Consider the following 16,044-nt stretch of genomic DNA (forward strand, 5'->3'; position numbering starts at 1 on the left):
TAGAGAGTGGGTGTGAGGAGGAACTAGTGGCCAGGGTCAAACATGGGATGGGAGAATAACAAAACCGAGCATGCGGTGTAAAAGAGCTCACACTGTACCCTGCTAACTACAGAGCGCAGCTCCCCACAGCGACATCTGGGTGGATGTTACCACCATGGACAACGTTTCAAGTTGGATTGAAAGACATTGCAGAAAAAAAAATACATCTAAAAAAAAAAAAAGGAGAAATGCCTCCTATACCAAAGTCATTTTTCATAAATTGACTGGAGATGGGAGAAGCACTAATGTACTTGAGTAAAAGTGCCAAAGTGTAGTAATACACAAGTAAAAGTCCTGCATTAAAAAATGACTCAAGTAAAAGTACAAAAAGTGTAAGCATCAAAATAAACCAAAAGTAGAAGTAGTAATTATGCAGATATCTATTTCAGAATATACATCATGCGTTTTGATTATAATTATTGATCATTAAAGTGTCATCAAAGACGGTAAAGGTGCAGCTAGTTTGAATTACTTTGTATACTGCAGGGTGGATTGTAAATTTACTCCAGGTGTAACTAAAGTATTATTCAAGTGAAGATTACATTTCACATCATTAATCCAAATCTGTAAAGTAACTAAAGTTAATGAATAAATGTAGTCAGTACAAATACACGATTTACCTCTGAAATGTAGTGTAAAAGTATAAAGTAGCATAAACATGGAAATATTAAAGTAAAGTACAAGTATCTCAAAATTGTGCAAGAGCAGTTTAAAAATGTGGTCACAGGCTATGTATCAATCAAATATGTGTGTGTAAATTCTACGGTACATTCATCTTTACAATGCTCCATTAATTGAGCCCTCAAATTGTCACATTCATCCATTACCGTTCCCTCTTTGAAATTAACCCTTAACAGTCAGAAAGTCTGACTTATTATGATCAGCCTTATCGACAATCATTAAGATATATCAGAATAAATTATTCAATTAGTTTATTCCCCTACTTTAGTGTGCAGGCTACTGTGTACGAGCTTATGATTCAGCCGTATAGAGTCCAGAGAGTCAAGATGTCCTTGGTTTTACTCAAATGTATGACGAAACAACTTGATCATTGCTCAATAGATTTATTCAGATAAAGTGCCATTTTAGATTATTCTTGAAATACAGTTATTCTGCCTTGTCCATACTCCTGGGGTAAGAGATGGAGAAATACAGTTAGTCATATTCACGTGCAATACAAACGTTACAAGATTAGTTACCTTATCAAATCCAGGAAAGCCGAGCGCAGTCCTCTCTGTTTGGTCTCCGGTTTCCTTTTATTCCCATCCATCCCAAATCTACTAGTCACACCTTTTCCCTCTTGCTCCCTTATCACTTCTTCTTCATAACTCAATGTTTGGGATCCATCCATGCCTTTGGAAAACTGAACTTTTGAGCGAATTATTGAATCAGTCGCTTCATCTCTGGGCATCACAGCTTCTTCTGCCAGCTCGTCTCTCATTTGGTGAAAGTCAAGCTGGTTAAGGATATTCAAAGTCATCTCCGCTATCAGTGGAATGTCAACCTCTTGTGGAGCCTCAAACATTCCAGGTCTTCCAAAAAGCTTTTTTATTTGAGCTTCATCTGCAGAAGCTGCTTCTTCCATCTGTGTAGGAATTGGCCATCCATCAACTGGTGTAAGAAGATTCAAATCGAAAATATGACCGTCTTTTAGTTCATTTGCACCGTGATCTCTGATCTTGTTGGTGGGTGCATTCAGAGGAGGCTCCTGATATGAGGTTAAAGGTCGCTGCTCAGGAATGTATCTTGATGTGGCGTCTCTTGCCTGTAACTTAACGGTCAACTTGTCTTCACAAACCTTACTCTTTCCATGTTCAGGATCTTGGACCTGTCCAGGTAGCCAAAGTGTCAGCCTGGAAACTGGGTCCTGACTGACAACCACCACACCCTGAGGGGGTGTTGATAAGAAAGTACCAGAAACAATTGCTGCACCATCAGACTGCATGGCGCGTGCACGCGGAGCACTGGTGGTCTCTTTCATTTCAGGAAGAGAAGGCTGAGGACTCATCTCTACACGTTTGTCCACAACAACCAAAGGGCCAGTGCTGACGATAGCCTTAGCATCTGAAACGACACGCTGGAGTTACAGACCAGAAAACAAAAACTGAGTTCATCATTGCACCTTTTGCAGAAAACTGACCTTCAGACAGGTGCTTGACCGACAGGCCTCTACACTTCGCGATGCAGCACTCACAGACCTCTGCATTTCCTCTCAGGTCCTCCCATCTAAAAACAAAACAATCTTATCAAGTAATGACAGTTCACAAAGTATAGTTTAATGTGTGTACAAGTACCTTGATTGCATGATGTTATAGTTGCAGGATTTAGAGCCAGTGTTGACACCATGGTCTGATTTGAGGACACTGCAGTGGATGTACAACTTCAGAAAAGAAAAAAGGAGGTTGTTTAATTGAACAGCAGCAGAAGAAAAAAAAAAGACTTTTAACTAAACTTACCTCAGAGATAAGATAAGATGTGTTCAGAACAAGATTCACTACATCTGCTCTGCCAGAGGCTACGAATTGTATCACAGCATGAGAAGAAGACAACGGGGCTGTGCATCTGCAGAGTATCACAGGTGATTAGAACATCATGGACATACATTATATTAACCCCTGACTGGCTGCTTACCCTTTATTCATTATGACTGCATGCCTGGGTCTAGTCTGAGGCTCAGGGAACGCAGAGACAAAACAGGAGTGGATGAAAAGCTGCTTCTGTTCAGAACTGATTTTGGCAGAAACCTGGAGGTTGACAACCTGCCCTCGCTTGTAGATGTTAGTTTCTGCATTACCAGTCCAAGTTGCTGCAGACACGATTAAATACTTGTTATTGCAAAAGAAGAAAACAAATCCAGCCTAACAGCATATGTTTTACTTATGACTCACGATTCATAGCTTTGATGTTAAAGGTTTTGCCAGTCTCAGGAAATGGCGTGTAGTCAAAGAAGTTTGGATATGACCTGTAATGACAGGCATTCTCTTTTAGTATGCTAATTTGTGACAGATTTACAACTATTTTGGCAAATCAAAGGATGCACCTTTTAGGCATGCATGAGATGTCCACAGTGGAGGGAGATTGCCACCCTGTTTTGAGAGGTTTTTTTAGATTCAAGTGTAGAGAGTTGCTAAACATCACCAAGCCATTCTGCATCTGTAAGAGAAATCAGACAATCCTTACAAAAGCTGTGGAAATCAATAACCATTAAAACATGTTGTCCACTTACCACAGGTGTGGTTCCACACTCATCCAAACTATAGGTGAAGACAAATTGGTTTGGTAGCTCGCTGTTGCTATAGCAGCCCCCACCCAGCTGTAGCTCCTCTCCGGTCAGTACGACACCATTGACTCTCTTATCAACCAGCAGAGTTAGCTTCGATTCATCGCAGAACACCTCGACTCTGGGAACCATCATGGTGTGAGGTAATTCAGCCAGCTTGTGAAAGTCAGGCTGCAGAGTCCGCCACGAGCTGAAGATGGTGTCATACGGGGTTAAATCAAAATTGCTTTCAAATGGAAAAGGCCTGATGTTGTCAAATAATTGTTCAACATCCTGGAAAAATGTGGCATCCTGCGTTCTTATTACTGGTTGAGCAGCAATTACGTGTGCAAGAAAAACACAGACAAATATCTCTATACTCCCCATTGCAAGCCTCAAAGTGGGATAATTTCTCTCCCACCACAGGTGTGTCTTTAATAAGGTGCAGGCAGGAGGACAGGTGTTAGCAATCAAGCTAACGAGGCCATTATGCTGCATTCAACAGGGCTGCCAGTCTATATGCTATTAGTGTGTTTCATTGTGAGACAGGAGGCATTCAGCAGATGTTTTATAAGTAGTATAAGATTGTATATTTTGTTGATTTTATTCCTCACTTTATCTTTATCAATCCCTGACACCGGAATTCAACTGTATTTTACCTGTTCCTCAATAATATCATTCTTATCCACTTTTCAGAACTTGACATTTTACCAGGGCTATATAGATGCCCAATTATGCCATACATGTTGAACATATTTAATGGAATTGTGCTATTATAATCCTTATGGAAACAATTGTGCACAATATATATATTCTTTTTTTAATATGTTGGGGAGAGAAAGACTAAATAATGGTGATGGCTAACTCTGAGGAAATGTTGCACAGCAAGTAGTACACAGATTATTATATTTATATATATATATATATATATAAAGATTTAACAAAAGTAAAAGTAGCAAAACAACAATGTGACTTAATACTTGCTTACAAGGATAAATCCTGCATTTGAAATATGTATGCTCATCAAATTAATTTGAAGGGCCAACATTACTCATTACACAGAATGGTCTGTAATACTATCACTTTAGTGTTGTAGCTTGTATGCTTGTGGGTAGGCCTACTAGCATGGATTGTCAGGTCAATGTAGTAGAGTAGAAATCTACAGTGTTAATACCACATCTGATTCAGCATCAGACATAGGTTACTAATACCCTTGTTGTAATAAGTTCCCATAAAATCCTGCAGTGAACAAACAAGGGAGTCACTGTAAACCACTGTTCAGTTAACTTTCTGTATAATCATGAAGATCCAATACATTATGTGATGTTTTTTTCTTCTTCTGATAATATAATAATTGCAAACATTTAGAAATATCATTTTTGTTGCATGTATGGATAATCAATTTGACTACTATAGGGTCCCAGTTGCATGTGTTTTGGTTTTGAACAGACAAACAACGTTTCCCTTTTTTCTTGTAGAGTGAGCCAGCACGGGGGCGGAGCTTCAGCTCAGGTAGGCGGAAGGTTACGCCAGTGTCCTGCAGGTAAGCGGAAGTTGAGGAAGACAACGACCCCAAACTGTCAGAAATGACTTTAATACAACTTCTACACTAATATGATCTAAGGGGACATAAACGCCACCATGCCGAACTCAGGTAAGTTAACTTTTAATGCGTGTTTGACTAAAGTGGCTGAATATTTGTGTGTGTTGCGCGCTTTTTTTAGGCGTGGTCTGCCCAGTCCGTGACTGAGCTCAAAGGAGACGAGACGTAACAAACGTAGTTAACATTTGTAATGGTGTTTGGATGTCGAAGCTTAAGTGATATACGTTCATTTTATGAAAAAAAAGTTTATTTAGTTAATTTGGAGTTTCACCAATACAAGTTAAAGTGGTCTTAACATTATAACTGAACATAAAGAAAGTAACGCGATCAAATATAATTTACTATGTGTTTGTGTAATATGGGGCATATGTAACTATAAAAATAGAACATCATATTGCATTTTAGAGCTTATCTTTTATTATATTGGAATATAAGATCAAGTGGTTATCAGAGTGATAAGGGTTATCACTTAAAGACGAAAGTCTTTCTCTGGTCTGCATCCCCTTAACAATTGTGTGTATTGAGCTGTACTGTATTGTACCCATTCTGCAATCTGTTAATAACATATTCAATCAATCAATCATGTCAAAATACTATGAATAATTTAATATATATTTTGTTAGGGTCTGTACATTACAGTGTCAACATTATACTATCAATATTATGACCAACACACACTTGAGTTTTTCCTGCAGCTCCTAAAGGCTGGAAGGGGTCAGGCAGAATGTGTTTCTGCCTGACCCGTCAGGACAGCTAAATAGTGGCTAATGTTTGAACACTCCACCCAAAGCTTTGTCCTGTTTGGTTCAGGAGGGGTTTACATTGTCCTTTACAGGTGGGGGATGATTCAACTTTCCTCAGAGGAAGGAACAAAATTAGGGATGCTCCGATCAGGGAAACAAAGTACTTTGCAAATATAATTCCTGTTTATTATTATTATTATCAACACAGTTACTTTTTTTATACAGTGAGGTAAATGGTAAATGTGCATGTATGTCGTTCAGTATGCGTTTACAGGTGAATACGTCGGCATTTCCTGGATGCAAAGTCATCGACAAGGTCATCGTATGACAGCTGCTGTGCCAACTGTGCGTTGATGCTTATGATAGCCAGGCCACTTAAGCGTTCTTGTGCCATTGACGACCGGAGGTACGTCTTCATAAGCTTCAGTTTGGAAAAGCTTCTCTCAGCAGACGCAACTGTAACAGGAAGAGTTACTGCAATGCGGAGGGCAATCCAGAGATTACAGTTCCTGTAACTCACTTTTGTGGAGAAATTACAACATCTCCAGAGCAGGTTTTAATATAATTAATGCAAATAAACTACTTCTACTAATAATAATCATAATCATAATCAATTCAATAATATAAATACTATATTATTTTATTATAATATAGTTGTAGTATAGTCAAGACAAAACATGCTTATGACATGCTCAAAAACTGATATTTCTTAAATCTGTATTCAAATGGAGTTCCCTCTGTCAGCAATGTATCAACAACTACACACACATTTCTATCAGTTATTGTGGTTGACATGATGATGACTGTTAGGAGTTAAGGGGAGAGGCTGAGCATCACCATGAAATGTGCAAATTGACGTAAAAATGAATAAAAGGGGAAAAAATGCTCCATGTTTTTTAGGCTGTAAACTTGAACTGTTATGTAAGCCTAGACAGACAGTTTATCACTCTTCCTCCTGTACATTAGCAGACACAAGGCATCACATACTTGAATGAATGGTAAATAAATAATGCTGGAAATAACTGCATCTCCATTAGCCTATATGCAGAGACTGCCTTCTTCATGTCATGAATTGCAGCTGAACTGCGCGGAGAACTGCGCACAAGCCAAGCTCATAGGCCGAGGCCCCCTGCGCAATGTGAGGCCCCGTGCAGCCTGCATGATCGGCCTGTAGGGAGGGACGGCCCTGGTTGTACTGCCAACACATTTAAAGACATCACCTTACACTTTGAGAAGCAGGGAAGGGCCTTTTTCACTATTCTCTCTTTGGCATGATAATCGATAATGGAAACAATGATGGGTTGCAGCCCAAGTCAAATCTTATTTCTACTTCCTGTAGGAGTATGCTGTGCCAACCTGAAGGACAACAAAGCCCTGATGAAGATGGGGTTGGGGCTGGTGCTGGTGGGCCACGTCAACTTTCTTCTTGGAGCGCTGGTGCACGGCGCGGTGCTCAGACACATCAACGTGCACTCTCAGGCCCGGACCATGGTCTACGCCATCTCTAATGTCATCGCCATTGTGGCAGGCCTGGTTGTAAGTGGTGCAAAAACTCACTGTGTATTTGAAAAACTTTAAATCCAATTGATAATTACCAGTGAACAGTGGTTTTAAAATAATCTTTCCTCAACAGACTAGAAAAACATTTACTAAAATGCTGCTTGAAACCTCATATTTGATCTGTATATATTTTATGAATTCTGTTTGCTTTTTTTCTCTTGTGACCCCATAGGGAATTATTGTTGGAATAACTGCCATTGTCCTGTCCAAAAACAAGAGAAACAGGATTCTGGTAAATGCTCTTCCCCTCTCTCTGCCACTGCTTCTCCCAGCACTCATGTGTCATGTCCTGGCTCTTGTTAGAACTCGTCCTCTGTTTCTGAGGGAATGCATGTGTGTAAACGTATGCAAGATCATATCTTATTATTTAAATAGCTAACATTCAGGTCCATGCGAATATAGAGTATATTTAAATATTTCCTGTCTTTCCCGTATTTGCTGTGGATTGTATTCCAGGGTCCTAGAGCCTCCCGCTTACATTTAATTGATATTGAAAAGCCTGTTATCTCCTGTGTATAATTGTCTTTCTACGAGGTGCTTTCACTTTCTTGTACCTTCCCCTTGCAGCAGTGGGTCTTGTTGGTGTTGAGCTTCCTGGCCGGCCTTCTGGCGGTCGCCTCCACTATAGCCTTATTAGTTTCTATGGTAAAAGCCATTAGCAACAGAGGATGGGGTCTGCTCACACACTGCACGTTTTCTGAACCTGGTCTTGGCTCTTCCAGTGTCACATACGAATGCCCCTTCGACCCCACACGTGTCTATGTAAGTTGAATGTTAATATTCATCCATCAGTAGTTTTATATTTTCTTGAAATGCCTGAAAATCATCTTTTTTTGTCAACCAGGGGACAACGATCATTCTGTGGGTTCCTCTCATCTTAATGTCCGTGGTGGAAACGGTGTTTTCCTTCCGCTGCTTCGCTGCCTGCACTTCATTCCTCTACCTGTGTCCGTGCAGGAGGAGGCCGACCCAGGCCAGGAGGGTGAGCTGCTGTCTGATCAGTGTTGGACCTACATATGAAGATAATAACATATTATGTTATCGTTCAGCCAATACCTCAATATAACAATGGTATTGTAGGGTTAATCAATGATGGTTTCACTAAATATTAACACAATGACATTTTAGATAAATGATCCTCAGTAAGGTGAATATAATGACAAAGTGAGTAAAGGCAATTCATTGAAGAGCTACACAACAGTCTGGTGTGTTCAAAGAATTACATCACTTATGTAATGTAGTACAGCTTTTAAAACCATGCCATATCACAACATCCAGATGTCATTTTAGGCAGATCTTTGATTTTATTTTTTTAACCTTAATATCGATGCTGCTGTGATGTTTACCTCTTTCCAAAGTGCAAACAAATCAATTTCTACAAATACTTTTAAAAGAATGATAGAGGTTAAACATGAATATATTTTAAAACTAGAAGGGCCAGAACTCTATAAAGGCTGTTGCCATTAGTAAAACACGTGTCTCTACCGTAGGCTGTATATAAAGAAGTCTATGTACTCAGTGATTCAAATCAACTTTCATTCTTCACTGGCCCATGTTAAACCATTCTATTAAGGTTCATGACAAAACAACCTGAAAACATAACTCCCTGTGTGGAGGTAACAACAAACTAATAATTCAACTATATTACCTCAACTAAAAGCCCTACTAACACAGCAGCAATGGGAAAGCATTCAATGAAGTGAACGTTATAAAAGTGACCTGGCCTGGCTCTATCCACAAATGGCACTGTGACATTGAGTTTAATACGGACACATGGAAGATAGTGGCCCTGCTGACAAGGCAAACCTGACAGAGCGTGGTGGTAACTCCTCTTCTCATGTGGGCTCAGTGCTCATCACATGGTTGGATCAGTGGCTGGAAATAAACTCCAAAAGCACAGATCACAATAGTGACTCAGTTTATTACCATCATTGGACACACCTGTGTTGTCACAAATGCATATTAGAAAAAAAGGTCTTTATAAAATTGCAATGACATTATTCAAAATAAAGTAAATTTAACTTTAGTCTCAAGAGACACTATGTTGTAGTTTGGACTTACATGTAAACCGGCCCTGCCATTACGACATGAAGGCAGATTTGTGCTTAGCGATTTAAAATGTGTAAACAACTTGAGTATATATATATATATGGTTCAAAATTGATTAATTGCCATTCAAGTGTGTTGGCTAATGACACACTTTGAAATTGCCACTTGGCACAAGTACCAAAGATCAGTCTGTATTTTAGAGTTACCTTTGCTAATGATATTTTACCTGATCTTAAACTAAATGTTTGTTATAGGTGCGTATCCAGAGACCTGTGGACTATCCACCGCTTCCTAAAGCACCCGACCCAGAGAGCGAGGCTGAGGCGGCAGAGCAGGACGAGCTGTTGGAAGAAGTCGCGGTGGAGCAGAGCGCGTGGCTCTGAAGCTCCTAAGCCTAATGACATGGGTTGCTAACTGCCTGGCTTACCTGGATAAAATGAAACACTTTGTGAAGTTACTGTGTCTGTTACGGATTACTTGTCTGAAAAAGCAAAGGCATTATATTTCCCTGTGATTAAATACTGCTGTTGGATGGATTTGAGTGTTGCGAGGTCTCCCGTTTGTTGACATTAAAATGTTTTTTTTTATAAATGTAGTGTGTTTTATTCTGCTAGCTTAACATTTGTATTAACAACAAAAAGGTACATAATGTTTAAGGGTAGTTTTTTTTTTTTATTGGTGTTAAAAGTGTGTTTGCACACATGGTCTGTCAGATTTCAGAATACAAATATATACAACAAATGAATTCTGGCATTTGTCTTTCTTCCCATGTAAGTACTTTACGCTGGATATTCAAGTCCAAATTCATGTGGAATTTAAGCCCTGACATCACGTGACAGGACTTAAAACATTATCAATAGTGTGGCGGGAGTCCCAGGGATTTGAAGATGTCTGTGTAAAGGACACATCCTAAAATTAGAGTGTAACTGACCTTCACTGTGCCATATGAAAAGGTTATCAGGTATTCACAACCCTTCTAACCAATCTCAGTGACTTCAGCAGGCAAGGCCAGTGACACAAATGTATGACAGAAAAGGATCTATTGTATAAACATGCTTCAACTACATTTTCAAAGACACATGACAATTGGGACTGAAAGACAAAACAGTAGCCAAAATATCTATGATTTAAATAAATCGTTCAGATATATAAAAGCATACATGTACTAGCCATTTTTTTTACACCGTTGCATTACAAGGGAAAAGTAAGTGTCATAGAATAAAAAGATTAAGAATAAAAAATAAATGATAAAGAATACAAAAACAATAATCAAAAACACGCAGTTTGACCTCGGTCCATAAACAGGTAAGGTTGAAAAGGTGTCCTAGAAAATAGTAAGACCCCTATCCCATTTTGAGGAAGAAGGGTCTCATTACAAAGGTATATTTCTTCACTGATTTCCACGGCAGCATCCTGGAAAGATGATTTATCCAAACAAAGCTTGTTCTTATTAACCGAATTGGCACCATTAGCGGCTGAGGACTTCAAGGCGTCTTGGACTCTTCCTTCGGCCTAAAGGACCAAGAGAGAGGAAATGATTAGCACCACACAATGACCACTTCCTGTAAAATACGGTCAATGTGTGTGTGAAGTGTTTTCTTACTTTGATGTGTCCATTTTCTCCTCCTCTGGAGCCTTCTCTTCTTCTTTTACTTCTGTAAAAGAAAACAAACAAATGTTTAGCGATCACAACAAAACTGCCTATGAATTATATAGAATGATCTGACCAATGAGATAAAAAGAATATACATATATATTTGTATGTATACCTTTCGTTTCCTCCTCAGTCTTCTTCTCCTTTTCTTCTCCCTCCTTCTCTCCTTCAGTCTTGGCTCGCTTGGCTTTCTTGAAGCTGGCTGCGTTTCTGCGGCCTCCTTCGCCTTCATCCTCAGAATCAGAGAACTCCTCCTCACACGCTATCCTCTTGTCGTGAGCACGGACTGAAGTTAACAGAGCAGAGGGTTCAATTAAAACATGGAACACTAGTTTGAAATGGATAGCTGCATAATCTCCAGATACCCGATGTGAATATGTAAGAAAGTTATGTCTATGGAAGAGGTTCTTACTCGAGATGCGTTTATTGGGGTCATCCTCCTCCTCGTCTCCACTGTCCTCCTGCACAGCGTCCTCAGGGATGGCCTGCATCTGGACCCCCGGGGCGTGGGGCAGCATGCGCAAGTTCTCAAACAAGCGCTGCCTGTAGAACAGAATGCAGGTTGAACATACTGAACACTAAAGGACCGGAGATAAAAACCTGTACCCAACATATGGCCAAATTCTTACATTTACAGGGTTGAAACCGCTATTTAAAAGTACAATTTCAACACCAAAAATGTCTAGATTTTGTTACTAACGTGTTATTTGAAATGTGATTGCGAAAATACACACAAATCCAATTTGATGCACTTACTTGATCTTCTCCAGGTAGTCATTGGTGTTCTGGTTGGTCATGTTAGAGGGGCTGATGTGCAGCTTGAAGTCTGGTCCAAAGTACTCAAAGTAGTCGTTGTATGGGAGCTCTGAGAAATGTACATTTTTTGTTCATTAGATAATAATAAAGAAGTTAATTGATTGTTTGTATAAGGATACTCAAGTCTATATCTCTCTTTTCACTTGCTGGGAAACTATTGCATCTGCAGTTTAATCAATGGACTTATTAATAGATTCAATTATTTATGAAACATTCTAAAATGTTTGGTTTACCACCACACCACAGAATTTGACTCTAAAGAGCATTAAAAGGCTCACCGTTGGGGATGGAGGTATCCAGGGCCACAGCCGTCTCATAAGTCCAGCATCGTGCCACGTTACGGATGGTGTAGCCTCCTCCTCCCAGCATGAGCAGTGGCAGGTTGAAGCTCTTCATGTACTCCACACACTTTGCATGGCCTGAGAACACAGAATGAAAAAAAAATGAAGATTATTTGGCTTGTCAGATAGACTGTAGTCAAGGCATTGCAGGCAGTTGTGCATCTAAATAAAAGGGATGTTTTGTGAATGTACCTTTAATGGTGAGGTTAAAGCAACCGAGCCTGTCTCCTGACAGAGAATCAGCTCCACACTGCAGAACCACTGCGCTGGGTTGGTACATCTCCATCACCTTGGCCATGATCTGAACAAACAACAACATTCACTCTTCAAATCCTTCTTTCCATCAGAGAGATCACAACTACCCAAACATCAAAGTCAAGTCTTTGTTTACTTACAGGTTTGAATATGGCTTCATAAGACTCATCATCAATCCCATCCCTCAGCGGGTAATTCACAGCGTAATATTTACCCTTACCAGCACCGATGTCCTGCAGAGAACAAGAAAGATGTCAGCTAACCTTATAACAATGTGACTCCAATCTGTAAAACATATTTCAAAGCTTACCCTTAGGTCGCCTGTGCCAGGGAAGTACTCTCCGTACTTGTGGAAGGACACAGTCATGACACGGTCTGTGGTGTAGAAAGCCTCCTCCACACCGTCTCCATGATGGATGTCAATGTCGATGTACAGAACTCTCTGGTGGTATCTGAAAAGAGCAAACACATCCGTTAGGTGATGAAACTTTGGATTTAGTAGGGGTGTAACGGTTCAAACATTTCGGTTTGGTACGTACCTCGGTTTTTAGGTCACGGTTCGGTACATTTTCGGTACAGCAGAAAAAATTATCACAAAACATAACATATTTTAAAAAAATTATTATTAAACTGTGAATAATGTATTCACTCAAATAAATACAAAATATAATAAAATAAACATTAAGGTGCAGCATTTCGATGAACTGAAATAATCTGTATTTGAACTTTACTGTACTAGTACTCACAAAACGAACTATTAGTTTGGGGTTTTAAATTATTATTAAACTGTGAATATTCACTCAAATAAATACAAAATATAATAAAATAAACATTAAGGTGCAGCTTTTCGATGAACTGAAATAATCTGTATTTGTACTGTACTGTACTAGTTCCTAAGCAGCCAGTTGACATCATGACTTGCTTGTCATTGGATTTTCATGTTTTTTTAAAGAAAGATGTACTTGTCCACATTGCTTGCCGAAAGGGCAGATCTGCTGGCACTGATGTCTCCTGCTGTGGAGAACACCCTCTCGCTAGGGACAGAGGTAGCAGATACAGCTAGGTAGCGCTTTGCTAACATGGCAACATAAGGATATTTGCCGTTTGTAATAGCTTTGGCTCGGTCTGAACTTTTTGCGAGTGGTGGAGGCTCAAATGCTAGTGGGAGTTGGGTTTGCACTTCAGTCTTTTGGTACCGGTGATATTCACGTTCGGGTGATGCCTTTTCAAATGAGTGGGCAAGTTTGATGTATTGCCAGCCGCGTAACCAATGTTAGTTGAACAATGCCGACAAACAGCTTTGGTTCGGTCCACCTGTCTTTGTCCGTCATCCTTGTACGTAACTGCGAAACCAAAATGTTCCTAAACCGGAGACTTCAATGATGCTGGAGGATTTTCGAGCTCAACTTTATCTGCGTTCGCCATTTCCACAGTTCCTCAAATTACTGACTACATTTGAACGCATCCCTCTGACCAGCTCGTCCAATGAAATGACTTGCTCGCTCTATGCGTTGAACACAATGGGAGCCAATTACTCTGAATGCTGCGACGCAGCACCTGAGATTACTTCCAAGAAGTTGTTCACATTCTCAATTTTTTACGTTTAACGTTATATTCGTTCTGTACACTTCGGTACCGAACCGAAGGGCCCGTACCGAATAATTTCGGTACGGGTACGTGTACCAATACACCCCTAGGATTTAGCCTAAGAAAAATCATCTTGCAGTCTATTCTCAATTTGCACATTTATAAGGCTTTCTTACTAGACCTTAAACAGTACACGTTTTCCCAAAAATATCACAATTATATCCCCTTATGCAAAGCAAACCAGTACTTGAATGACTATGATAGGTCCTTTGTACTCACTTCAGTAACTCAAGAATTGCCAGAACAATGTCGTTGACGTAGCAAAACCCGGAGGCCTCAGACTTCTTGGCGTGATGCAGGCCTCCAGCCCAGTTGATGGCGATGTCCGTCTGCTGTTTGTTCAACTTCACCGCACCAGCTGGAGAACAGAGAAGAGTTAACAACCTGCCAATACTGAATTTGACAGATTAATGGGGGAACTATGGCATGAAAATAGTTTAACATAGCATATTGTTCCAGCTGAATTTACAAACAAAAAACTTACCAACAGAGCCCCCTCCTGAGAGCTGGCAGAACTCGAATAACCCATCAAACACTGGACAGTCCTCTCCCACATTAACTGCAAAGCAGCAGCAGAGAAATAAACACATTATTGCTATTTTCTCATTTCAGAATGTATGCAGTTAGTTTGATGAGCACAAAGACAACGTCTTTACTGATGCAAAGGACATCTGTGATTAAGCTCACATCTCTGCATTTGTTTGCTGTATTCTGACATGTTGTCCGGTCGAATTGAACGCAGGAACTTGATGTAATCATCACTGTGATACTTGGTCATCTCTTCTCCGCTGGCTTTGTGTGGACGCTGAAACACAGAGGACAACTTAGTTCCTGAGACACGGGAGTTGGTGTGGCTGATTAATTTAAAATGTTACTTTTAACATACATATATCTCCATCTTTCTGTAGAGTCCATAGTTGAGCAACAAGTTATGAGTCATGCGGATTCGGTGGGGCTTCATGGGGTGCCCCTGTCCATAGTAGTAGTTTCCAACATCACCTGAAATATAAAAAAATAAACACAACATGTTGGATTTTTTGGTTCTATTTCAAATGTAAACGTTCAACAAATGTAAACAAAGTAAAAAAGTAAAATAACAGTAGGTCCTACAACTTCCTGGTCTGGGCACTGAAAAGATTGTCGAGGATTTCAACAAAAATGTATTTGGGATCCTGCAAGAGATCTCTATATTCTACATCCTGGAGTAAAATCGGGTCTATGAAAGTAAACTAAGTACCCAGCTACATTTCCAAGGTTGCGCCATATTACACGGATCAATAAATCGAGACCAAAACAGTATCTAGTGCTAACTACCGGGTATTTGGGGGTAGCACGATGAGCCGTTGTAAGGCTAGCTTGGTGCTGGCGTTAATTGAGGCGACAATGAAGTACTCATTTACCCATTGTTAGCTGTGTAGCTAGTAACGGCTACTAATTTGGTTTTAAATGCTGCTATTTGGTGGATAAATGCATGCAAGTGTGTTTTACTCGAAACTAACGCATCAATTGGAACCGCGGATATACTATTAGGGCATAAATACTGTCTGTGGACTTAGCAGCTCTGCGTTACACTGAGATGATGAGAGCCGCCTGCGACTCAAGCTAGCTAGCTTAGCTAACGTGCCAGGTTAGCACAAGAGGCTGAATAAATAAACTATAACCTTTGTTGGCACGAAGTGCAGGATTTCACACATACGCACGAACGGTTTGTAGTGTACAAGGACAACAGTACTCACCGTCATAGTAGTAGCAAACTTTTTTCTTTGTTCCTTGAGAACTAAGCGCCATTTTACTGCCTTTTGCTGTCTTTCCCCGCACAACGCAAGAGAAAACAGCGACGAGAGGCGGATAGTTTGTATCAAGGCGAATCAATGGGAGGTAATGATAGCTGCCTTCAACAGGGGGCGATAGAGTTATAGCCCGTCCCACTCTGTGACGTATTTGTAGTTTTTAACCCCTTTTCAGATTTGTAATTGAGTACATCATTGCATTATTATGGGAAAATGTGCTGTATATTCTTCAAAACCCAAGGCAACAACATTTATATTTTTGACAAATGTGATAAGGACGATGGCAGT

At 40.0% G+C, this 16,044-nt stretch overlaps 3 protein-coding genes across 3 annotated transcripts; 1 reads left to right on the forward strand and 2 right to left on the reverse strand.

Annotated features, from left to right (window-relative positions):
• Positions 1-1,083: 1,083 nt before the first annotated feature.
• On the reverse strand, positions 1,084-3,691 carry zpcx (zona pellucida protein C). The gene is made up of 9 exons (XM_034112016.1): positions 3,266-3,691; positions 3,080-3,192; positions 2,928-3,001; positions 2,671-2,845; positions 2,496-2,601; positions 2,334-2,419; positions 2,180-2,265; positions 1,239-2,103; positions 1,084-1,168 (listed from the first exon to the last, which is right to left on the reverse strand). The coding sequence occupies exons 1-9, from the start codon at positions 3,683-3,685 to the stop codon at positions 1,147-1,149; spliced, it is 1,947 nt and encodes a 648-aa protein (XP_033967907.1). The 5' UTR covers positions 3,686-3,691; the 3' UTR covers positions 1,084-1,146.
• A 1,117-nt stretch (positions 3,692-4,808) lies between these two features.
• tmem54a (transmembrane protein 54a) lies at positions 4,809-9,998 on the forward strand. The gene is made up of 6 exons (XM_034111628.1): positions 4,809-4,952; positions 6,984-7,180; positions 7,377-7,436; positions 7,772-7,966; positions 8,049-8,186; positions 9,508-9,998. Exons 1-6 carry the CDS (start codon positions 4,940-4,942, stop codon positions 9,634-9,636), a joined length of 732 nt encoding a protein of 243 aa, XP_033967519.1. The 5' UTR covers positions 4,809-4,939; the 3' UTR covers positions 9,637-9,998.
• On the reverse strand, positions 9,905-15,839 carry LOC117467778 (probable histone deacetylase 1-B). The gene is made up of 14 exons (XM_034111629.2): positions 15,703-15,839; positions 14,853-14,965; positions 14,654-14,771; positions 14,451-14,525; positions 14,186-14,324; positions 12,630-12,771; positions 12,460-12,552; positions 12,257-12,365; positions 12,002-12,142; positions 11,664-11,772; positions 11,320-11,450; positions 11,023-11,193; positions 10,857-10,908; positions 9,905-10,765 (listed from the first exon to the last, which is right to left on the reverse strand). Exons 1-14 carry the CDS (start codon positions 15,752-15,754, stop codon positions 10,738-10,740), a joined length of 1,473 nt encoding a protein of 490 aa, XP_033967520.1. The 5' UTR covers positions 15,755-15,839; the 3' UTR covers positions 9,905-10,737.
• Positions 15,840-16,044: the final 205 nt, after the last annotated feature.

The sequence above is a fragment of the Pseudochaenichthys georgianus genome, chromosome 22 (assembly GCF_902827115.2).
Source record: "Pseudochaenichthys georgianus chromosome 22, fPseGeo1.2, whole genome shotgun sequence".
In the NCBI taxonomy this organism is placed as follows: domain Eukaryota; kingdom Metazoa; phylum Chordata; class Actinopteri; order Perciformes; family Channichthyidae; genus Pseudochaenichthys; species Pseudochaenichthys georgianus.

Bases quoted from the DNA above. Each gene is read 5' to 3' on its own strand.
- zpcx (XM_034112016.1), bottom strand. From the start codon at position 3,685: ATGGGGAGTATAGAGATATTTGTCTGTGTTTTTCTTGCACACGTAATT. The intron at 3,002-3,079 runs GTGCATCCTTTG...CTGTCATTACAG, and splicing joins ATCTCATGCATGCCTAAAAG to GTCATATCCAAACTTCTTTG. The intron at 1,169-1,238 runs GTAACTAATCTT...CTCTTACCCCAG, and splicing joins GCTTTCCTGGATTTGATAAG to GAGTATGGACAAGGCAGAAT.
- tmem54a (XM_034111628.1), top strand. The intron at 7,181-7,376 runs GTAAGTGGTGCA...GTGACCCCATAG, and splicing joins CCATTGTGGCAGGCCTGGTT to GGAATTATTGTTGGAATAAC. The intron at 7,967-8,048 runs GTAAGTTGAATG...TTTGTCAACCAG, and splicing joins TCGACCCCACACGTGTCTAT to GGGACAACGATCATTCTGTG.
- LOC117467778 (XM_034111629.2), bottom strand. From the start codon at position 15,754: ATGGCGCTTAGTTCTCAAGGAACAAAGAAAAAAGTTTGCTACTACTAT. The intron at 14,772-14,852 runs GTATGTTAAAAG...TCTGTGTTTCAG, and splicing joins ACAGAAAGATGGAGATATAT to CGTCCACACAAAGCCAGCGG. The intron at 11,194-11,319 runs GTAAGAACCTCT...TGTTAACTTCAG, and splicing joins CCCCAATAAACGCATCTCGA to TCCGTGCTCACGACAAGAGG.